The sequence below is a fragment of the Leptonotus elevatus genome, chromosome 4 (genome assembly GCF_054856555.1).
Source record: "Leptonotus elevatus isolate MCC_2025b chromosome 4, RoL_Lele_1.0, whole genome shotgun sequence".
Lineage (NCBI taxonomy): Eukaryota > Metazoa > Chordata > Actinopteri > Syngnathiformes > Syngnathidae > Leptonotus > Leptonotus elevatus.
In genome coordinates this window covers 3937058-3962609 of record NC_141242.1, presented here as the reverse complement: position 1 = coordinate 3962609, position 25552 = coordinate 3937058, and the positions used below count along the sequence as shown (strand labels likewise).

At 40.8% G+C, this 25552-nt stretch overlaps 1 protein-coding gene across 2 annotated transcripts in view; it reads right to left on the bottom strand.

Annotated features, from left to right (window-relative positions):
• Positions 1–25552, bottom strand: part of peak1 (pseudopodium-enriched atypical kinase 1) — a 59068-nt gene that overhangs the window by 14288 nt on the left and 19228 nt on the right. For both annotated transcript variants that reach the window (XR_015094632.1, XM_086074164.1), the window contains exons 3-4: positions 12464–12540; positions 944–4362 (exon numbers count right to left, since the gene is read on the bottom strand). Coding sequence is in view for 1 of the 2 variants with exons in the window: in XM_086074164.1 (XP_085930290.1) it covers positions 944–4233 (3290 nt within the window). In the remaining variant the exon portion in view is untranslated. The remainder of the gene's footprint in view (positions 1–943; positions 4363–12463; positions 12541–25552) is intronic.

Sequence of the window (25552 nt, the reverse complement as noted above, 5' to 3'; positions counted from 1 at the left end):
TATTTTGTCCAGAAATAATTTGGTAATTCCATTATTTTTCATGTACAATTAATACCTTTAAATACAAATGTTTCCACTTGCTGTCGACCGAAGATGACATCACCTGTGCTGAGGAAGTAGGTAACGACCAATCATGGCTCAGTTTGCTGACCAAACCCAGAAAACAGGTGAGCCATGATTGGTCGTTACCTACTTCCTCAGCACAAGTGATTTCATCTTCAGTCGACAGCAAGTGGAAAAACTATTTTTTTTAAGTTGGTAATTGCACAAGAAAAATAATGAGGCTATCAAATTCATGCTGTACAAAATATTAACTTTTTACTCCTGAAATGGCTCAGTGAGTCAAGTATCCCATTAAAAACTTGAATGAAAACTTATGTAAATAGCTCCGTAATATTTTTTCCAGTAAATAGTCTTCCAAAATATCTGAAATGTATTTTTATTTTTATTTTACTTATCTTTGTTATAATTTCAAACAATCACAAAAGGTGCAGGCCATCTCTTATAAAGTTAATTGAAAGTTCATCTCCCTTGAGGAACAGAGTTTTAAATAAATCTTTTATCGGCCGTCAATTATTATTATTTTTTTTTTTAAAAGGCTGATACCGATAATTGTCAAAATGCTGACTATCGGCACTGATATTCTGCCCGGCCGATAATTGGTCTATCCCTATTAGTCATCCATAGTTACTCTAAATGAATAAGCTAAATTAGACAAAATTGTTAAGTCCTTGTAAACGTTTGATTCTAGCAATATTTTTATATGATTAATCCCAATAACAGATTCTGAGAGATTTTAATCTATCCTGACATTTGAGAGAGAAGGGGTCGACTGAGACTCCTACTTTGTGGTACAATCAAACCCTATATTCTGCTCAAAGTAATTGAGTATAATAAAGTTAGGTGTTAGAGTAGAAACATTTTACAGTTCTCGGAGAAATACCTTATGTCGTTGTTAGGGGCAACTTCAGTGACCTCCGGTGCAGGTGGTTGTCGCCCTGGGCTCAAAGGTCTGGACTCCTCACCATCGCAGGGTGTCAGTAGTGCAGTCTCCTTACATTCTTCTACTTGTAGTTCTCCTTCTGCGCTTGCGGTGCTTCCACTTTCCGTTTTGTAGGTAAAAACAATGGTTGGTTTCTGCGAGGGATCCTCAGGTTTTGCTTCCGAGAACCAGTGTCGCTGTTGAATGGGTGGCGGTGGAAGCATGTGAATGACTGTTCCGTCCAACCCAACTAGCTTGCCCTTTTCCTTTTCTTTCTCTGTCTTCTCTCTCTGCTCATCCTCATCTTTCCGTCGACGGAAAAAACTCTTAAACGAGATCCACCGTTTGGGTTTGGAGCTCTCGGGTTGATTACGCTTCCCTTCTCCATTCAGACGAGTTTCACCTTCACTGGAGCGCACGGGAGAACTGGAAGCAGAGCTCTTTGTCCAATTGCTAAAATGTCTCTGGAGGATGTTTGAAGCGTGATAAGGGGACGAAGTAGACCTGGGAGGGGGGAAAGGGGCATCGGGCTCTGACCGGCTAGCGGAGAGGGGTACGGCAGCAGAGGCACTCTGAGATTTAGAGAGAACTTTTGAGAGGGTTTCTTTTACAGGCTTGGAAATGCTTGCATCGTTTGAAGAAAATAGTGACTTGGGTCGTGTAAGGGTCTCCTTCATGGCATCAGGTGGAAGGGCATAAAGTTCCTCGGTACTGAAGGTTTTACCATGGGCAGGCGGTGACTCTGGAGGCGACTGGGGCGGCTGGATGGAAGCCACGATTTGTGAGAGCACAGCACTGGCGTCGACTTGATGGTTTAGTCCTGCTCCTGATGAAGAAGACTGGTCTAAGAGATTATTATTAATTATTATTAATGGGCTACTTTTAGGTGGGCTTTCAGCTAGAAAGTGGGTAAAATTTGTAAATGCAGTGGGTGAAACAGCCCCGGTTGGAGAGCTTGTCACAGTGCTCGGATCTGTAGTGGTTATAGGTTGTAAATTGGCTGATTTTAAGGTTGCGTCAACTGGAGTTTTTGTTTTCTCCAAAGATGCTCTCTCAGATGTGCCTCTGCCAGAGAGGGTTTTGTCTGTCGAGGTCGACTTGACGCTCTCGGAGGAGCCAATCTCTTCGTAGGTATGACTGGTCACCCGGCTGCCAACCCCTTTAGCCTGTGCCAACTCCCCATGGAGTCCCAAGAAGCTCTTGTACACAGCTAAATTGTCATAAGCGCTTGGATTGATAACGATTGGTACCTTCACAGCATTCTTGGAGCTGCGGGCATATGCTGGCTCATCTCGGATGATAATGGGGAAAGGAGGCATGCCTGCATTGTTGAAACTGTTGAACTTAATCTCTGATAAATTTGGAGATTTCACAGGTACAGTTCGGGAAGAAGACAGCCCAGCGACCGGAGAGGTCGGGGCTGATTTGTGGCTGAAGGGTTGAGCGGGTGTGGATTGGCCAGCGGTGCTCCCATTCCCCAGATCAACTTTGGGAATCTTTTGACGAGGACTTGTGCTTGATGTCCATACTTCCTGGTAACGCATGCTCCCTAATATCTTTCGCGAGGCATTCGAATGGACAAGAGATGTAGGTGACGTTGGTAACACAAACGACGTTGGCTGACCCACAGAAGTGCTACAAAAAGACGTTGGGCTGGAGGGCAGTGGTTGTTTTTTGTGCTTTGCTGTCGGATCTGCTAAATGTTCATTTTTGCTGGTCATGGAAGCCGATACATCTACAACAGTGTAAGGTTTACAAATAAGTGATTTTTCCAAATTTACAACACGGTATGGCTTCGCCTGCTCCTCCGTGGGACTAAAACTGATAGTAACTGGCTGACCTGGAAGGGCCTGGGGCATTGACGCCGACTGATCCTGATCATCCAGTCTAATAGCCAGAACAGCCTTGTGCGTTTCCATAACCTTGACTGGACTCAGTGCTCTGTGAGCAGGCTCTTTTTTCACAGGAGAAGCACAGGGAATAGGGGATTTGAAAGATGCGGGGGATTGCAACCCATTTCGGTGAGTACACGGCACGCTGCTGCTTTCACTGCTAGATGCAGTCTGAGAATCTTCCGGAAAGGATGAAGATGATCCCGGAGAAATTGTAGACTCTGAATTTGTAAGGAAACCACTACCCTGACAGTCCTGAGGTCCGTACTGTGGAATAACTCCAGTGGAATCCATGGAGGGGTACCCATTCAAAATTTCATCGTAACTATCATCGTAGTCCACTGCACAAATCCGTTGTAAAGAACGATTGCGAAGTGGAACCGTGTTCCACTTTTTGCTCGCAGCAAAGGGCACCGGAGACAAGGTGGCAGCACGAAAATGTGCAAATCGCGGCTGACCTCTCATACGGATCTCCATAGCGAGTAACTCTTCATCACTTTCATCCCAGCTTTCATGCTCGTCATATCTCTCAGACTCATCATCATCATCATCATCTTCATCATCATCATCATCCCCTTCACTCGAAAATTCGGGGTAGCAAAAGCGACCACCCTCTGTGCTGATGATCTCTGTGCTATCACTTAGAGATACCCGTTTTTGACTAGTACCACCACCACCCCCACTAATACAACTTCCCATAGCCAAACAGCTTGCAGCTGGAAGGCCTCTTTCTAATGACCTTTGGTATGAGCTACTGATCCGTCCCCAAAATAAGTCTTTAGAGACAGGTGTTAGGCTAGGACCGGGGCCTAACCCAGCAATCTCTTTTAAGACATCAGTCAGTCCACTGTTGTTATTATTTCCACTTGGGGTCCTCGGACTAAGTTGCTCATATCCCTCAATTTCGTCAACGCCGTCCTCTCCCTCATTGTTGTTGCTTGTACTGCCAGTCCTCTTACAGTTTAATCCATTGCGATTCCAGACCATAAACGCTGAAGTTTTGCCTGGCTCCAGGACATTTGTTGGACTCTGCATATTGCCATTAGAACCTGATCCGAGAGAAGAACATGGCAGCATCATGGTGGGCTTAACAGCGATGGTTGGTTTCTTTGCTACAGGTGGACGGAAGTGTCCTGAGCGGGCAGTCCCACCGCCAGCCCTCTGGGAGTTGTTGGCAAGGTTCGAGTTGGCTCTGGTCCCTGCATGGGGTTGATTCGGTTGTTGAGATGTTGCAAGTCTGTGCTCAGCCCGAGGCTTGTCCCCACCACTCAGAGTGCAGTGAAGACTCTTGGGCTTAAAGCAGTTCTTGCACTCGCCTGGTTTCCACACATGCTCAGTAAATGTGCTGCAGGCAGACATGGCTGCTGATCCACAGAGTTCGCCTTCAGTCAGTGGACAGCAAAGCCCTCCATGAAGACGCCGACTACAGGAACCAACTGTAGTTCAATGATGGAATTTGTTTAAATGTTAAGCATGGCGATATTGGACCTGCAATAGAAAAGAGAAGAGAAATGCATGATTAAGCTTTTATGTTTGCAATCTCAATTTCATTTAGCTGCCATAAATGAACTTGGATAATAAACTGGGTCCAAATATAAACTAATAATGGGGGAGAAAAAGAAAATGGTTAAAAGCGGTAGTGCTCTATTATCTCCAATAGATGGCAAGCTTCCTCAACTTTTATCCAGAGGGACATCAGTCAGACTCATCCAAAATAGGCACAGAGGAGATCAAAATCAAAACAAAAAAAGGGGCAGAGGTAAAGAGGATTAGGAGTGTTTTGGTTGTATTATTCAGATTTAGCAGTTATTATTAAACTGCATTGATACGGCCTGTGCGTTCTAAGTAAGATGCCGTGGAAGAGCTGATCTTTATACTTCTTATGAGTCCTTTTATCATCAGGTTTTCATGGTGATTAGGTCACATTTTTATATGCGATTACCACATTAAAACAAACAAAAGAAAAAGGAAAAAAAGAGAAGCACAAATTTATTTTTAGACCCAGAGTGGATTGGCCCACGTGATGCAATCTGGAGATTTGTCTGCATCCTCCAATCATCAGTCTGTCGTCTGTCACTGATACATTCATACAGCACAAGCAGGGGGATGCAAATGGCCATTTATGTGCACAAAACAGAAACGCTTCCTGCGAGTGCTATATCAGTCAAAAAGGTAAGAGAGTAGAGAACCATTACTGAGACAATCATGCCCTCTTTCATCCATAACAATACTAAAACACTACTAGAACAGTTTAGTGCCCCGGCTCGTGGCTATTCGCCAAAATAATTGGCTGCTATTCTTGAGCTACTTCCATTATGTAACACGCCATTATGCAACATAATTGACTTGCGATGAATTATGGCAGAAAAAGTCATTTCAAAACAAAATCCAATTATGTGTTGCGGAAGTACAAAATAGCAACTTAGAATGCAATAAAAAACAAAACAAGATATGAGCACAGCATTTGCTACGAGCCTCCTCGAGGTCATACTGAGGCAGACTTTTGTGTGATTATAGATTTAATCCCCGATTTATCAATAATGAGCAAAATGGGAATGTGATGATTTATGTCAATGAACAAATTATCAAACACATTTTGATCACATTTTTCAAAGTATGCCATTATTAATTTAAAACAGTCACATGGATGCAGGCAATTCATTATTCAGCTTTTTAAAAGTTCGATTACTGCTAGATATGGAAAATGTGCTGTATGTTTGCTTTATAAGCAAAACTCTTTCCCAGGACTATTAATGTTACCATCATTTGTAAATCTTGAAAAACAGAGGGCATTACCAAATTGGAATTGATCATTCAAATTTGTAAAATTTTGCATGAATGCCAGTTTGGATAGTAAAATGTTAAGTATGTCTCATGCGAGTAGCGTTTTATTGCGATTGTTCAGCAAGCCCAAAAAAACAAACAGGTTGGATTTGTGGAGATCGTAATTGTACTGTTCACACGGCATGTCGTCTTTTTGCTCCCGCTGTGATGTGTAAATGTGCCTCCCTTCTGTCCCTGTTTTGCCGGCCTGTCTTTAGCTGTAAACAGACATTATATCGGAATAAAGGCATCAACGCTTACGTAATTACAAGAAAAAAAAACTGGCTTGATATGACTACTTGATCTGTTATAATAGGTTTTTTTGTTTGTTAAAAGTCTCCAAAAGTGCTTGCTCCAAGGTCACATTCCAGGTTTGATTTGGTTGATTTGGGATTGAGGAAATAAAGAGAAAAGAAACCACAAGTCTCAACCAGAGTCAAAAAAGTCATTCTTGTTAATATGAAGACATTTAAACAATTAAATCCCTTTCACAGTTAGACTGCACACATTAACTTAACTCAATAGATTGTTCATGTGCTTTGTTAGGCGCTGCTGTTTGGGTTAGCAAGGATTTCAAATGGCTCCGTAGTTAATTCATCCTAATGTCCATGTGTGAACAACTGTGTTTACGAAACAAGGTAAAAAGAAGTAGATCTCTTCTTGATGGGATTTGGCCCGGATGATACACATAATGTTTATTAGAGGGGAAAGTCACTATTTGAGATAGCAAGATATTGCTATACATAGTTTTCTAAAAAGGGAACGTGTTCTTTGAACTATTTTGGTTATTCCGCATTACATTGTTTTTGACACACGTTTAATGGCCCAAAAACATCTTCAAGAAGAAATATGACAGTGGCGTCTTGTGAAAAGATTTTGTGTAGATGGCAGAAAAATAAAAAATAAAAAATACATTCAAATTATTAACTACAAGTTTTCCCCTTCTATGCGGTCCATTTGATAAACCAGCACGAGAAGAGGCAAGAGTTGTGGCAGGATAATTTGTGGCTGCTTCACCATGACAACGAGCCTGCTTAGCAATACCCTGAGCATCTGACAGTTCCTGGTCGCGAAGAACATAATCATGCTGAGAGCAAACTTCCTGCTGGCTTTTGTTTTGTGTGTTTCTATCCTGCACACTGTCTGCCACACAGGCTTGTATGGCTTTGTCCCGATTTCTTATCTTTTGCTGCTTATATCCTTCCTAAAAATGTGGCTGTCCCGCCACAAGCATCAGAAATCCTGCTTACCATCTTCTCGTGCTGCAGCATTCAGCCTCCGTTCTTCCGCTTCTATTATGTGGCTGGGCTTAGCAAGCGCGCAGGCCTCCTCGACGACAACGTGCCGTGGGTGGAAAATGAGTTTCCTTCAGCAAACTGTCTCTTCTCATGGGAAGAACATCGCTCCGCTGGTGGAGAGCTGGAATCTGATTTGAACATTTTAAGCCACTCGCGGGTTGTTTCTTTTGAAGTCAATATCTTCGACTCAGGTTTCCTTTTTGTTGTCTATTCTGCCGTTTCCTCATATTGTCCTATCACTTGAGGGCTTAATGTCATTTGTATGCTGTGCAAAAAAAAAAGAGACTATGTTATGTGAAGATGTGTTTTCCAGTAGATTGATCATCACATTAAAAAAATAATAATCTTAATGTATGCCTAGAGTTGCCCCTGCCCAACTCTGATAAATAGGCGACTTTGTTCACATCAGCGGTTAGCCGGGGAAATTGACAAGACAGTTTAGCTATCTAGCTATGCATCCCAAAATGGCATCTTTCCTTCAGATAGTTGGCTGGCATAGCGGCTTTAGAGTGCCTCATTGCCAGCACTGAGTGTGTGTATATCACACAGAGAAAGGCGGCATAGTGAGGTGGTATTAAACACCCAGCGTGTAAAGCGGGGTTCCCATTGGTTTGGTAGCTTTAGAGCGCCTCGTTGTGGCATGGAAAAACCCTGCAACAACACATTGGGATATATTCCAGTAGCATACTGATGAAAAACATGGTGGCAGCAAAAATGAAAATTCAGGCTCTATGTATTTTCCTTCTTTGCTCAAATAATCCCTACTTATTAACTTGGACTGATTACCTTTGAGTATGTAAAGTTAGTGGGGATCATTTTCAGCATAAACACTCAACATGAGGTCGAGGATGTGGAATGTTGATCAATGATGTGATAACAGCAGGTTGAGCAAAGTCGAGCTAAGTGTGCAAACATGATCTCCACCTTTCAGTATGAGAATAAGCACACTCGAGTCAATTTTTACTGCTGCCAATTTTCAAGAGCGTCACATGCAAATCAGAATGTCTCAGCCTTGTCTTAAGCATTTTAGCTGAATCAACAAGATAAAGTGTGCCAAGTCTCCACGGAAGATGCTCCTGCTGTCTGAATTTCATGATGGGCGGGTCAGCAAAACACTGTATAATACACTAAACCTTACTAGAACAAACTTAAATGAGGCTACAGAGTCAGAGAACTGACCATGTCCACTCTATAGCTGTCCAATGAAAAACATGCAACCCCATATTTTATGAGTTATTTTTTCAATTTGCTCCAAAAAGTCATGCAAAAAAAAATGGTTAGGGTGGATGTCATTTGTATTTTTAAATTGCAATTCTTAGGGACTTTAAAAAAAAAAACGTTTTACTGGACTTGAATGTAACAACACTCAATTACAAGAGCCAGAATGATCAAACCACCAGTACAGCAAGTAATTTGCATGTTCCGGGTTTTTAGCACAAAATAAATGTGTGCCGCTACCGCTAACAATAGATGTGCTTCATCTTTGAGTTCCCGACAGTGAAAAGTGTATTTCAAGCTTGAAAGGAACAAACAAATTATTTTTATAGTCTTCAGCGCAAGACAGCTAAATGAACGGAAGGAGTTTAGACACTACATTTGTAAACCAGAGTGGAGGGAAAGTATTACACTTCTCTTTACTTCTCATGTAAAAATATATTTTTTAAAAAAGGTCAAGATCATGTATCAGTCTTATTAATGTTAACTGATGGTGGAGACAACGGAGACAAAATGCAACCTCTATAAAGAGGATACCACTAACAGATGTAGCAAATCCAGGTCCAGAAAGTAAAAACCCTGCCACTGTTTGGCCCCCGTGCTAGCTAGCGAGCTTCTTAGCTAGCTCCCCCGGGTGCTTATTTACCTGCTGGGGCGCTAGCTAGCTAGCACAAGGGGCTAAAGCCAAACTGTGGTAGGATTTTTACTTTCTGGACCCCGATTTTCCACCTCTGCTCTGACCACCAAGGACAGTCACTGCTGAAATAGGCTTTGTCGATTAGTCTTGACACTTTCAGTCTTTACTGTGCATCCATCAAAGCTTCACTTCATATACCCTCAGTGTATGTAATGCCTCCTATAATTAAAACTCAGGTGCTTCAAAAGTTGAATGCTCCAAAGATCATATTTTGATTTCAACGCAAGTTTTCCCAAGTCGCAAAATGTTGCACAGAAACATGGCACGTTCATCATCATGTATTTTTTCTTTTGTTTTTAACAGTGATTAATACCTCACTTGAGAGATTCGATCAAAGAACAAAATGGGTGGCCTGGGTTGTTATTTCCTCAGACCAAATACTTTTTTTGGAGGCAGGAACGGATTAATGGCACTTACATTAATTTCAATGGAGAAAGATGATTTTAGATACAAGTGTTTTGAGTTACGAGCATGGTCACGGAACACATTTAACTTGGAATTGCAAGGCACTCTGACGTTCAAATACACTGTAGGTCTTACTTCGCACTCAAATTAGACAGTCAATGACAGAAAAAAAAAGAAAAAAAAAAAAGAAGACATAACATTCCAGCGCTTGGTATTGTGTAAGATCTGGGAGAGTTTTGCCTGGGAAAATAAGAACGACAAGGTCTCTGAGGAAACCAACCCGCGGGCTGAGCACAGAAGACCAGATGTGTGGGAGGACAAACACACACAATGAATAACATTTATATGGGCAGGCAGAATACATACAAACATGCAAAAAAATGGTCAGCACAAAAAAAAAAAGTAAGAACAAAATAAGTATTCCGTTTGTCCAACATCAGTTCCTGGTTGTTTTTTTCATGCATTACATCTGCCACATTGAAAAGATGGCTTTAAAGTTAATTTAGGATTTATCTTGATAACTTTATTGCCACTCAGACCGGCACTGCAGAGGGCTGTAATGGAGATGAAAACCAAGCATTTGCACTTTCGCACTTCCAAGTGTAAGTCACAGCGTTCCACTGCAGGGCTAAAAATAACAGTAACCCCATCATTATCTTGAGCTGCTTTCTCAGTGTCTCTCACCAAAACATGTCAACACACAGACACCACCACTGCATGTCTCACTCTCTCTACTTCATCGTCATACTGATGCGGTGATATATTAGCCAGGGAGCTGATGACTCTGGAGAACGTATGAAGCTTTGCTGAGCCAGTGACTTACACCCCCCGCCAAGCCCGAGCCCCCACCTCCCCAATGACAGAGAGGCTTTTTTGGCTCCATGAGGATAACATGGGCATCAGGGGAATATTCCACGGCTGTCGATGGGGATACGGTGAAAATCAGACCTAAATTCAATTTGGCTTGAGACTGTGAAAACTCAGCCGCACACACTTGGCAGGATTGCCTCTGTAAGCGCTGTATGAATGTTTTTACTGTATTGGTGCTTATTGTTAATTGCGTCAATTGATTTGGCTTATGATGGGCATACGTCGCGCCTTGTGAGTCACGTTTGAGAGTTGATAATTATTACTTGTTTCTATTCTGTTTGTGTTTTGTATTTCACTTTTTGTTTCCACTTTCGCCCAAACTGGGATTTGTATCACCTTGTAAGTAGGGATGTTCAATACCACTTTTTAAAGACAAATTTCATTTTAAAGAAACTTTTAAATGACCGCCGAAAACCTGGAAAAGCTAGTGATGTTCCACTCGGAACCTCTTTTGTTTTCCTGGAAATATAAACCTATTATAAACCTTCAATATATATTTTTAAAAAAATCAACAAGATAACTCCAAATATATTTACTTTCAACACTGGAGCACAGTTGGAATTAACCTCGGGTTAAAGTGGTACTTTGCTAGGGACCAACCGATTAATCGGCCGGCAATTAAAATCGGCCGCATATTATAATCGGCCGGCAATTATAATCAGTCGATTATTGCCCTTCAAACATCAGCCCCAAAAAATCTGCCAATTGGGTTAAATGACTGATTGTTTTCCCCTTGAAACGTTATAATCGAAGAAAAATGACGTTTCCGACGCTATGCAAGTACCCTGAATGCACCATTTTGCTTGCGTAGCATTAGCAACGAGCAAGTGTGTAGCATATGATTCTCTTGTCCCTAATTTAGTGTCCTTTTAGCTGTTTAATGACACCCCAGCTGTAGTTAACTGTAAAACTAAATGCACGACAATAAGAATTACATCCACTGTCGCGAGTGGCAAATCCAGGTCCAGAAATTAATAACCCTGCCACAGTTTTGCTTCAGCCCCAGGTGCTAGCTAGCGATTTCCCTAGCTAGCTTCCCGGGTGCTCGGAACGGTTACCTGCTAGGGAGCTAGCTAGCTAGCACAAGGCGCTGAAGCCAAACTGTGGTTTTTATTTTCTGGACCTGGATTTGGCACGTCTGTCCACTGTATTTAAAAACAAAACATGAGTCGTTTTAAAAACATCACTAGCCTGGGTTGGGTGAACATTTGATAATGACCCATTCTGCATCCTATAGCGACTAAAAGACATGCTTATTTCACTTATGAACGTATGAATCACAATTTTTTGTTTGTTTGTTTTTATGGTGCGTTTAAGCCACAGCATGCCCAATGTAGTTTTCAGAAGTGTTGTGAAACTTGTAAACCAACTAGTTACAAAAAGGGACAGTTGGTGCATTGAGAGGGTACGAGGCAAGATAATCATCAATAATTAATGAGCTACTGTTAATATGAAAGATGCCTTCCTGGCCTTGCCCGTCAATCTGTGGTGACAGAAGGTTTGGACAAGAAAACCTTAATGAATAATTCAAGAGATAAACAACGTCACTGCTGGGATTTTCAAAGAGCTGCTTTTGGTTACATGGGGCGATGCAATGTCTGAAATCTTTCTGACTCGGCCTCAAACTTCACTTTCTGGAACATTCGGAAATGCATCCAACTCTCAAACTTTTGGATTTTGCAGTTGATAATAATGTCAAACCACTTTTTATTTCTTATCAAGGACAGACACATAGCTTTTATATTTGCTATCCGAGCCAAAAAATTACTAATCACTCCTCATCTTCTTGCCAAGTGTAATACAAACCAAAAGCTGTAGAAACTAAAAAATACCAATAAATGTGAAAGCAGAAGGACAACGATGATGGCAACCTATGTCAGTTCCAGTCGGGCTCATCCAGTGGGTCAAAAGCTGCGGGTAAGAGTCTAAGTGTACTTTTTACATTATGAATATCTTTCTCCCGTCTCGCTGGCTCAAAGCATTTGAGTTGATGCCCGAGTGTGAAATCGAGCCTGATGGGCCTTGTCGGAAAAGAAAAAAAATCTATTTTGCTGCCAAAGAATATTTTCTGCTCACAAGTTGAAACCGCATCTATAAATGTAAACATTAAATGATGTACCCCCTAAGAAGACAAATAACCTTCAGTATCACATTGGACTATTTGCATCTTTTTTCTTTCTTTTTTTAACCAATAAAGAGCAATTAAGAAACAGGTAAAATAATCAGCATATGAAATAACAATATACCACATACATGCAGACAACTGTTATATTAAACTCACATTGTAGTGTACCAAGAGGCAACACAGGCAGCCATTGAGTCCAAGTTGCTGAAGCAGACAGCGCCCACTGCTGGAACCTGCAAATAATAATAGAACAACAGAGAAAATTAATTAATGACTCTCTACAGTGAATTCAAAGATTCAACTCTTAATACATGGGCCTTGATCATCCATTTTATTTCCTGTATTTAGTTAATAATAAAATGTCATAAACACTACATTATGACTTACATTACGCAAAAAAAAAAAAAAAAAAAGATTAAGAAGTGTAAACATGGGCTGTTACAGTGTAAATGAGCTCAAAGAGGTCATTTTCACAGCGGTGTTGCGCAATGTCTATTTTCTGTAAACAACAGCTGGTTCCAGCAGTCTGTAGATACCGTAAAGTGACATGGCTTTTATTTTGGCATGACTTTACTTTTGCTTCCACTGAGAGGTGCAATTTCTCGGTCATCTCAAGTACGTTTACTTGTTTGACACAATAATAACAGTTTAGTGTCACGGCAAAACAGCGTCCATACACCAGAAATAAGCACAAACTCTTGTTCAAGTGGGATGTTGTCACTATTGAATATTTTTTAGAATTGATTAACTCATTTGCTTCCAAAAACGTATATAAATGTTCTATTTTAAATATTGCCATGTTCCCAAAAACGTAATTATATGTTTTTATGTGTGTGTGTGTTTTTTTTTTATAGCATTTTTAGCAATGACCTTAAGAGGCCACTTGCAATGGTAGTTATTACAAAAACGGCTAGCAGGTGGCAGCAGCGTATAAGAGATCAACCAGGTCCATGTTGCAACAAGCTCTTTTCCCCAGTGTTTTCAACAGGTTTGTGAATACTGATGAAACTTAGCTATATTCTAATGCTAATTTCTGAAAAAACGGAAACAGATACAAATATACTTTTTTTCCACGATGAAGGAAGAGACTCAAATTTTTCTCTTGATAGGTTCCATGTTTTTATAGCAATAGAAGAACACAATATTCTGTGGGCCTTGCCAAATCATTCAAAATCCAGTAAAACAGCCGGGAGCGAAGGGGGCTGCTTCAGTGAAAATGGCTGCGAGGGAATGAGTTAAAATAGTTGTCAATTAAATTGATAATGGATTACTTATCAATTAATTTTGACAGCTCTACATTAGACATTTATACCATTTCACAAACAGCTGATCCCAGGCTAAATCATGCTTAATGCATCCATCAGTATATCCATATTGAAGTTGATTGACATTTAGTGGGAAAGGAGAGCTGACTGCTACCTAACAGTGAGATGCACAGTGGCTGGATTAAAAAGCAGTCAATGTGGTCAAGCCTCAAGCCGTTTGCTACCAGGCGGATGTGTGCGCAAGTGTGTGCTGTTTTCCTGCTCGGAGGCTGGAACTGATTAGAGCGAAACGTGTCGGGAAGATGGCTGGGATTAGCCAATATATACGGCCCGAAATAGACAGTGACAAACCACCATGTCTTGTTGTATTAGCTTGCTTGGTCTTGCAACGGGTTTGCAAATTTCTATTTCCCATCCTCATTTCCAGCGTGCAATTTAATCCAATCAGTCTCTGCTTGCTGCATTCTGAAAGACGGCTGCAGGGAAAGTGGTTTACAATTGTCAGGCTTGGCCTTTCCACTCACTTCTGCAGTTCAAGTTCAAACCCAGATGTGCAATCAACTCCGTAGCATAGCAGTCAAAACACCAGAGTGCATCAAGCCCTCCACAGGGTTACCAGGAGAGGGAAACAAAGAAGTCAGACAAAGCGCAATTCTCTGAGAATTCCCAGAGAGACCTATCAGTGTCATAATGCTGCCTAATGATACATTCAGCAGCCATCACGGCTGAGCAGCTGTCACCCTCTTGGCGATGCAGACAAGACAAGAGTGTAGTCAACTTCAGGCTTGTTTAAAACAAATCTCCTAACACGGGTCTAATGGCTTTTACAGTGCGCTTGTGACCAGAAAGTGCGCCTTGGCAAACACCCAGATAAACAGAAATAAATGCAAGACTCCAGCCAAACTGACATCACGTTGTTTAAATTTTGAAATATCATTATAAATACTACAGTTGTTTTTCCAGGTGGGGAAAACAATAGAATACAAACACGAGACAGACAAGTGCTCTGTATTTACTCTTTCATAAACACAATCGCTGATTAAAAATGTAAATGTTTCTATTTTTAGGTCGAGTCTTTCCTGCATTCTTCGCAGTACAGTACAAGTTTGCATCTTTCAGGATAATATTAGTCTTGTTCGTTTCCTCAAAGTTCACAACCTACAGTATTCATGTCAGAAAAACATTTTTTTTTATTAGAAACATTTTGTTTTAGGTCCGGAAAAGTAGGTACGTTACCAGTTCAACTGCTAATTTCAAAGCTATTGTACACAACTGTACAAGTGTTCCCAGGGTTCCTATAGTTGGTTATCTACCTATCATCATGGCTTCCAAATGTGAAGAAAATGTGTTTTATTTGGATCATGTATTGTGTAGACAACATCAACTTGGCATATGTTTCACTCAAATAACACTTTGTAGACTGACAACTTATTACAACATCATAAATCCACATGATACCAAAAAAAAAAAAAAAAAAAAAAAAAGATACGACTCACTCACTATTTTTATTCAAATTTTCAAGAAATGTGAAAATAAAACTCAGTGGAAACGCTAGAAATTCGAAAAAGGGCTCAAAATTCGCAATGAAAGTGTTTCCGCTTGGAGGGGGTGGATTTTGAAGCGTATCGAAAAAAAGGAAATTGCGAATTTTGGCTATGAAAACAAGTTTTGCGAATAACCGCTGGCAAGACCGGATACACGTCGCACATTTTGACCGGATATTACGTCACACGTTTGTAGTCACAAAGCAATGGTGGACGATAAAGTAAGGTATGTTTGGGGGGGGACAAGGAAACAGAAATATTTTCGGAATTCATTAAAGAAGTGAATGTTTATGCAATTTTAGATGGAAAACAGCAGAGAAATACTACGGTTGATCAAGAATGACAAAAGACAACTCATAGGACGTCATCGCAAGGCGCGGTTGCTTCCTGTGCTTCTTCTTTTAACACACTAATGGATTACATCTCTATGGTGTATACCGCCACCTACAGCGACAGATTCCCCTCTCAATATTTGTAAAAAAAGAACAGATGGAAACGGGCATAAGTCGCATGTCCGTTTTGCACAGTTTCAGTAAATTCGCTTAAAAATTTCAAAACAATTGGATGGAAACCTGACTTCTGTGATCATATAAAGTGTTAACTAATTCATTCCATTGCAAGTTTTAGTTCCCCATCATCCATTTCACGATGCTATACAGAAATAAACAAACACAATCAATTTTATTTATAAAGTGTACCAGAACACATTATTACATGACTGCGAGTATCAACAAGAATGTCAGCTGCACTGAACAACAAGTCAGGCAATAAGACGACTGGTGAAAATAATGTAGAAACAATCGAACAAAACTGACAGATGCATGGATTTACCCACTACACAGATTTATCTGCAGAAGACACAAACGACTGCGGAAAAAAATGCGTATTTTGGTCTGCAAAATGTCACTTTAAAGGAGACACTAGTCACAACTTGGGTTGTTAACAATTACAAAAAGATGTTATGAGTCCATCAGATAGTTAAATGCAAAACACAAACAGAATAGCATGACCACATAATTATCAACAATTGCAGACCATCAAAGAAACACGACTTGCATGCAGACGGGGCACACGAGACTCGGTGCTTGCCGAAAGGTGGCCTCATCTGAGTTCACAACCCATTTTGCAGAGCATGATATGCCTAAACGGGTTGTCGTCTGTGTCGTTAAAGTATTTCCACACACACACAGGGCTGACACAGAAGGTTTAGGGCCGGCCGGGCTGGTGATGTATCGGTGCGAATTTTTACAAGGACGGATCACTCGTACTGGCATTGGTGTCGAAGCATCTCTGGCTAGCCACCACGCATCTGTGTGAACCACTAGAAAGTAATTTATACGGGAAAAACAAAACAACATAAGACCAGAAGAAGTTTTCCTAGCATGACATTCAAACTCAAACCATGAAAGTTTCCACTGTTTAATGCTTGTTTTCAAATAGTCACAGAGGCTTGACGTGAGTAACGTCCATAAAATGATCAGTGCTCTGACCGATGGCTGCAAAACCAAAGCAAATGCTCAGCATGACGAGTGAAGTTTTCAAAAAACATATTTAAATATGCAAATAGTCACTGTTGACGACAACAAGCTTTTTACGCTGCTTGGTCTATTGTACTTATTTTGTGCTCAATTAGCCTCAAGAGGTCATTCCCATTGGCTGCGGAAGCGCTGTGCATTCAGTCTGCTCGTGCAGCTGGCAAATGATGTGGTGAAAAGTCTCTGGCCCCGTTATTTGTTCTGACATCTGGACCACATGTTTTCTACAGTGAGGGTGAAAGGGCAAGATTCTGAGGAAGAACAGGGCACTGCTAGCGGCCTATTTCAAGAGTCCTACTTGGGCACCGTTCACGAGCAGAAATGCCAGCATGAAGTCATGCAATGAACTGTGAGGCTTTTGACTTGGCATGACAAGAAACAGGAAATAAAGATTTGTTTCTGTTGGTATTGAGTGGGTAAAGCAGTAACATTTCCACTGGAGAGCTGATAGAATTTTATTTTATTTTAATCAAGGTCTTGGGCATCCTGCTAAAGGACTGGCTCCCTCCCCCAATACGATGGTAGGGGTTCCCATCCTACCAGTATGGTTGAAGAAAGCCCCTTTTCAACTGTCTGTAAAGCATTTTAAATTTTGTCAGTGCACCCACTTAGAATGGAGCTACTAAGACCCACTGAACAAATTACATTGCGGACGAATGTGACTTACTTACTTTCCATTTGTGCAGTTTTAGCACCCACTGGTGCTTTATTAGTGCAGTTGAATTTTAATTGGGAATGTTTTGTCCACTGCAGCGGTTATCACTCCCATAAATCAGTCATACCAGCAAATATTTTTCAACATCTGTCAATTTTTTTTATTTACTTTTCGCTCACTTCAGCCGAATACAACATTGTGAACTACATAGACCGTAAGCCAATATACAGTAGCTTTTTTTTTTTTTATATGACCAACCTCCACACAATATTGTGATAATTATTGTGTTGTGAGGTTCACGTGGTGATATTTATGGTATCGTGACGTTTAGATATCGTTACATCCCTGATGACGACTCCCACATGATTGGGCTCTGTATAAAAATGCACAGGCTGATTCAATTCAATATTTACTGTCTGCGGACAGCAATTTTGCAGACCTATGTGAAAAAAACAACAACAAAAGACTGACCTTGACATATCTATCTAATGTCAACTAATTATTTTATTGATACCAGCACAGGGTTACCAATAAAACTCAAAGACGTTCCATGATTCCACTAGTTGAAATAGAGTTCCGTAACACTGTCAAGTAACCAGTCACAAACAGCCTGCGACCACATTTAATGTGAGAATGCTTCAAAGAAAAGAGCCTGAGGTTAGACACTATTATGTACAGCCAACCTGCCATTACAGCCTTTCATCCATGAATGTGAGCGCTATGTTTGTATGTGAAGAGCATAAATATTGGTGGATACACAACTGATTCATCAGCTGACAGCTGTTCCTCGCACGCTTCCGAAATCATTTGGACCGTGTCCTGCTTTGTCATCAGAGTCTGCCACTGTTCATCCGAGTGACCAAAACAAACCTTTGGCACAGAAACGAGCCTCACCTCCAGTTATTAGTATGTTTCAACCTCGGAAGCAGACAGGGCAGGTCGTTCACTACTATTCTGTTGTGAGCCAATCCACAGCCTTCCTGATAAGAACCAGGAGAATACCTGATTTTAAGGGTAGAGAAGGTCAGATGAAGATAAGGCAAGGCCAGTTCGGTGAGAAGGAAACAGCAGCGCAAGAAAAAGCACAGCTGGGAAGGTCACGGTAACCTCTTAAAACTGCCTGGAAAGTCCAGCATTTCCCCCCAACTCGGAGCAGTATCAGAGGCTGGAAACGGCAATGAGCATTCCGCAATGCCACAGACAGAGTATGAAGTATAACGCACGATACTCATCTCTCTTGCTGTCAGGTCTTTAACTATCCAGCTGTGGGATGCTACGTCACCGCATCGCGGCAACATTATGTGGGGTTAGTTAGTTAAGGTTAGCAACGTGACAAAATACGACGTCTGTCAAAATGGCCACGAAGTTCAACACAGCAATCATTTTGAAAATGAGCGGCTGAGGAAAACCGAGACAAATTTTTGATTACACAAAAACTAGGCCATACGAAAACCAGAAAAATCAATGTTCCTACAGGAAGGCAAACAACCATTCACTTTCTTTGTAAAGGTTTGTTTGTAATTTTAGATTCAGTGTGGGAAGTAGAACACACGCTTGCTCTAAACTCCCAAACCACAATTTATTCAGCCTCACCCTCACCTCTCCATTCCATTATCAGTGCACAGCATTCTGGGCCTTTTCAAAATCTGCATGGCAAATAATGACTGGAAGGATCAAAAGCCTATGAATGGACTCGCGTATCAATGGGGTTGAGCTCGGGGAGCCGGGTGACTGAAAGTGATAACGAACTGCATCGTTTCTACCCTTCTTATACACAAATGCTTCAGATTTATAATTAATACTGACATAGACAAGGGACTCGTGTCGCTTCAGCCAGCATGCAGCAGATGTTACGTCACACAACTTGATTCCAGAAAAACACTTTGAAGTTATTGAAGCAATTTTTTTTCCCACAAACAAGGTCGGATCATAAGCACTAGAGTAATGAATGATATTGTCAGTGGACGTTTGTTGGGAGTGTGCACGTGCATCTTGAGTGAATTCTTGAATGGTTGTGTTTCTTGATGGGATTTACTGGCGAAACGTCGGTCGGTGCCCTGCAATGCCACTGATGCCCACATATGATAAACATGATAAAATGCCATTCACACAGTAGATGACTTAAAACCAAAGTATGTTGGACTTCACTAACCCACTGCATTTATGTATTGTTCCTTGTTAATTTTTTTTCTGTACAATATGTTCATAAATAAAAACAAAAGGCCACTTTAGGGGCTAAATTGATGAATCTGAGTACTAATGCAATAGTCATGAATCTAAAGACTTTCCATTCAGGCGCAATTGGCCCATGAGTTTGGTTTTGCTCTGCCGGATCACACGAAACATTACTCGTGTCATTACCATTCATTATTTACAAGGCTTTTTTGGGGGGGGATGGTTGTAATGGTTTTACTCCACAAGAGCACAGTGATGAATTCAACTGAAAATGTGGGATTTTTGCTTTTGTCCTATTAAATATTAACAATCACAACATGTTGAATAATGCCTTACAATTTAAAAGCAAAGCCCATCTTTCAACAGCTGTGAGCACTGGCGGACATTCGATAGCTGAAGCCATACAATGCGGAGTGGCACATGTGGGAAAACAGTGTTGCTTAAAATAGCGCATTGGGGGCGACTGAAGCAAATCGCAACCATCTATTGTTTTCTCTCCTACAACTTTTATATGCTGTTCAAGCAAATTTAATTACACTGATTGTTGGAACGGTGGCAGCAATAAAATCTTATCAAAAGAACACCAGGAACATAAATTCACTGTGACATTGTAATAAGGGGGGCACAGCATGTTGGTTATCTGAGCTATTGTGGCTCATAAAAAAGGTCACAAAAACATCGACATGGGCCAAGACCTGTTGATCCATTTACCGTGTAAATCAGAGAAGGTTTAACAAAACCATCTCTGGAGACATGACTTCACATGAATTGGTCTGATTTTGTGCAAAAAGTTCCCCATTCATCCTGATTCCTGACCTGCATTGCCATATACGACAAGAAATTGGGGAAAGATCTTCAAGTTAAGTCAGAGAGGATGAACAAGTAATGAGGGTGACAGAATACGTCAAAGCCACATTGTCCCGTTCTGCATACTAATTAAGAGGTCACAGCAGAATGCTTTGACCCTCATTAACAGCCCATCGGTGTTATTTCCAATGCATAGAAATGAAGTCATTATGGCAGTGAATGACAGCAATCCTTGTTACAGCTCACATCATTGCATTGCTTGTGTCTAGGCCAAAATAAATCCTTTGAAGTGTAATTTGGTATATTTACTTGGTGCCACATAATAAGCTGAGTCACCGGATGAAGTGTGACACTTTTGTCACGGGAGGATGCCGTACGGCGTCCAGGTATGTGCACTTGTACAATTAATGAGGAGTTCTGTGTACTGTCAACACAGCAGATCTAAACAACCAATGAAAACGTAGGTATCTGATGCTCTGCTACTTTGCAGTACATTTTGCTTGACAGATGAGTCAAGAGTGTCAGGAATGCAAAGACTTGATATTTTGTTTTAGTAAGACAATGAATGCAATGTTTTGATGAGGGACAAACGCTGTACTTTTTGCAGAATTGTGTTGGATGTGAGTTTTGCAGAAACGTCGCTATGCAACAACCACTTAAAGATCAAAACCAAATGCTAACGCTGTGGTTATTTATAGACAGTTTGTTAACTCATTAAGCTCATTAAAATTCTTCTGATCCCTTGGTTGACTTTGCTGAAGCGGGACAGGAGATAGTGTAAGCACAAGCAAAGTCGCTGAATGTATCTGCAAACGTGTTTACGTGTTCTTTTAATTTAATTGTTCAACCAAATAAAAAAATAAAAAAATAAATAAAAAGACCAATGCAAAAATGGAGCCAAAGACAGTGATCCACCTTTGGGAGCTTTGAAATGTGTTGAAGTATCAGCACATTTCGCAAAAAAACATGTTCCTGATCCTGCCCGCAGCTAGTTGCAGCCCACACATACAGATTACAAATTTATACTCCGCTAAAATTAAGAGTGAAAACGATCAATGTATTAGCGAGTGAGGATATTTTGTGTGGGGCGGGTTCAATGAGTTTGACTTGTATGGATCAACAATCCCAGGGATGTGCTGTGCGCCGCAGATGAGGGATTAGCTATGATCGCAGCAGCTCCAATTTCATATTCATCAATAATGCGTGTAGTTTGTATGCTACTCTAGCCAATTGTGCTAACTGACAGAAAGGTTTGCATAATTTGGCAAGGAAGATTTATCCACAAGATGACAGCATAAATACCGTGTCCTTCAATAATAGGGTCAACCAAATAGAGCAGTTTGATTACCATTTACGCTTCATAACATAATCTCCGTTGTTTAACATCCGAGGATTCTTACTGACAGTGGTGGCAAATCCAGTTCCAGTCCAGAAAGTAAAAGCCCTGCCACAGTTTGTCTTTAGCCCTAGGTGATAGCTAGCCAGCTCCCTAGCTAGCTAGCTAGCACAAGGGGCTAAGGCCAAACTGTGGCAGGGCTTTTACTTTCTGGACTGGACCTGGATTAGCCACCTCTGCTCACTGACCACCAGAACATTGTGAGTGTGATTTCTTCTTCTTTTTTTTTTTAACATTGATACCCCAACAAAGTTACAAGCTAAGAGGAATAGGAAGCTTTTACTACATGAACAATATGTAACACCAATCCAACATGTCCTATGGAAAACAAATTATGGAACCAAAAAAGGACAAATGTCTGGACGGGAGGAAGGTATTCACCCCACCCTTCCAGTTCCACAGAGCTGGCATGTAAACACAGCTGAAAAAACATGGAAGAAGGGGTGGGATGAACGAGGTCCGGCAGAAGTGGAGTCACAACAAGTCTATGTCTCGCAACAGCTACACAGGACAAGACAATTGACTGTTCACTCGCTTTGGTCCGAGTAAATTTTCATGCCATAATAAAGCATAGAAAAACATTCGGATGTATATCTATTGCAATGTCGTTAAGTCACTTTAACTTAACTTCAAAACACGATATCCAATTTTTCAGCCCGTCTTAACAGTGGAGACCACAGGTGGGTCAAAAGTGAACAGCTGAAACTTCAGCCTGTTTAACGACTAGGACAGTACAACAAGGTTGACTAGACAGTCAAACAATAGGAGGCCAGACTGAAGGCCTTGGCTCACATCAATTTGAAACACCAGTGGGCAATAAATCTGAAACATCGATAACGTGACAACATGTGAAGTAACTGGATATGAATTCAAACAAATGGGGCCTTCTGTAATAGCATATTGGGTATTTCAACAATGTCATGACAACTGTGTATTTGAGACGGAACATCAGACACCAGCACTGATGTTGCCACACACGTGATTATCTGGTTAGATGTTCAGTAAATTAAAAGTGCACACGATTGCGGCAATATGTAGAGATGGTCAAACCAATGGTCGAATAAACCCGAAACCTCTGAGTTTGTGTCAGCCTTCTTCAATCACATTGCTAATATCACACGACTGATTTCCATACTGACGGTTTCACCGAAGCGCCCAAGCTCCGAATTTGTTTTGGCACAATTTGAAGAAACACCTAAAGGCTTCATGAAGCTTCACCTGTCCACCTTTAGCAATATGCCACGTTTGCCGAGTTACGAATCAGAAAGTCTTCTGTTACAAAGCTCTGATGCAGCAAATTTACCGGATCCCTGAATTAAAGACGCCTGTGAGAGCCACCTTTCACACTCCGGTGGGGGAAATTTGAGCTGCAAATTGACTGACATTTAAGTCCTGTGGAATTAATCAAATTAAATCAGATTTGTGCAAAGCTTTTCATGGATTTTGAGCTGAGCTGACCTGTGATGCTTATGAATTATTCATCTGAAATCTCGTCTCCAGTTTTCATTTGCTTTTGAGTTACATTGCTGGTAAATTATTTACCAAAGTTGAATTCTGAATAATGTAGGCCATTAATTAAGTCACACAAAACTAGCTAGGATATCTGTCCAATCATGATCTAGCGTATCCATCCATTATATTTACATACCAAAACAATAAACATTGCTTTCCTTTATTCAAAAGGACTTTACGGGTAAGTAACCCAGAAAAGACAGATGAGTAAAGACACAAACAACTACACTACGTCTACAATCTACACTGATAAGTGGAAACTATCGACTGGCATGGGAAAGCCCATAGCTATCTCAGCAACCTTGGCCTAAGACTGGAGAACAGACATGGCAGGACATAAGGACCGATGACCTCACATGTAATGTCACATTCCTGTCATATTACGTAGAAAAAGGTCTGGACAGGGTTGAAAGGGGCTGGCATCAGTGCTTGGCTAGATGTAGGAAAGACAATGGCGGTTATGGCGAAAATTCAACCAATTATGTTAATATACAGTTTTATCTTACTGTAGATGAACAAATGACGAATGAATACAAGACCTGTGGAGTTCTCCAAGGACATAATACAAATTTGTCTGAGCTTGAACACCGTTTGTTTAGGATGCTGTTCAGCCTTGCATTTGAAATGTTCAAACTCCAACATTTGTGACTAAATGAGACTCATGGTTAGTGGAATGTTAAAACTTTTGAGAGAGATCCTTGAGGCAAAGAAATCTTTTTCATTGTGGTCTTTTGGAAACTTCCCCTTCTTGCACTCATCTTGTTGGAGTCTTGTGGGGATCGTCATGGTTTAAGAGGGGGAATGGGATGAGAACACATGTTCCAGACATCCACTCCGTAATTGATCTCCTTTGACCTTGTCTCCCTCTGGGGGCTTCAAGGGCAGACCTTTTTTTTTTCTCAATTACATTCCCACTACAATTCCCCAAAGTAACACCCTTTTCTCTGGCTTAATTGATTCAGACCACTACGAAGTGATCTTCACAGTGCAACATTAGACTGTTTTAATGGGAATAGATAGCACAGCCACTCAGCGAACATTACTACAGACGAACACTGGAGGCAAAAAGCATCGGGACACATCCTAATGCATTTATCAAGGACAATCACAGCGGGGAAATGCATCAATCAATACGGAGAGTAACTTAAAGAGCTACGATGAGCCAACAGAGTGTAATCTTAATGGATCCACACCGCCGGTCAATACAGCCTGACTTTCACAGTGCAGAGCTTTCAACAAAGCCACAGTCACCTAAACAAATCATTAAAAAGTCTGTACTATTCCTGGGGCGGACTAATTCGTTTTTCTCATCTTTCTGTAAAAAAGTATTAAATGTAGGGATGACTTTTATGGATGCTTGGGGGTAGATTCTGAGTTGCACCGCATTGTTTTAGAGGTCCAGTCTCCATCACTGACGCCAGGAGGAACGCTAGAAACATGAATTATGCATCATGTGGAAAGCAGATCTATAGAATCTAAAGACCCTAAACCATGTCTGTTTCAGCGGACGTTCCAATTTGATCTGGCCACATCTGTTGGTGATTTTAGTTTGAAAACATATGCAGTATTTATTCATTTAAAGTTGTGATTAAGGGAATTCTTTTCCCAGACAAGCGATGAAACTCACTAATGACGTTCCTCAGGGTAATTCAAAAGAAAGAAAAAGTTGATGCCCCATTTAAAGGAGTTGTTGAGCCCATTCCAGCTAATGGACGCACTATCAGTGAATCAGCATTCAGGAGATAATGATGTAAAAAAACAAACCCTTGAAACATTCCCAACCTCTTTATCGTCAACCATAGGCAGGCAGGGTCATGTGGGAAAAATATGGGATTTTTCCATGGTGTTAATTAGGGTTTCAAACTCTGGAGAGATTGCAGAGTACCTGGCATTGCTGCACAGTTGGATAAAAGCTTACTATAGAATATTAATAACTTCACAAAATGGTGGCCAAGGCAACTTGTGTAAACTGTAAAATGTGTATAATAGTACTCAAGACTACCGGAGGAAAGAAAAGGAAACAACATTTGTAGTCAAAAAGGACTCACAGTTTTGTATACTGGAAGAGACTCAGCCAAAATAAGTTCTATGGCAGCAGAAGAGACATAAGGATAAAATAACAGCTATGAGAGAAATGTCAGCATTAAATGCAGCAAAAGATACCAAAGCTTACTATGTTAATAATCACCAAAACAGAATCAAAAACTGTGTCCAAAAATAGCTGCTGAGCTTTGAAAGTTACAAGTATGAAATACTTTCAGTGTCTCAAAGGTTTAATGCATTTCTTAGTGACAGGGTGACAAAATAGCCGTTGAATTGGGGATGGCGACAACAATCTTTTCAAATGACATTGCTA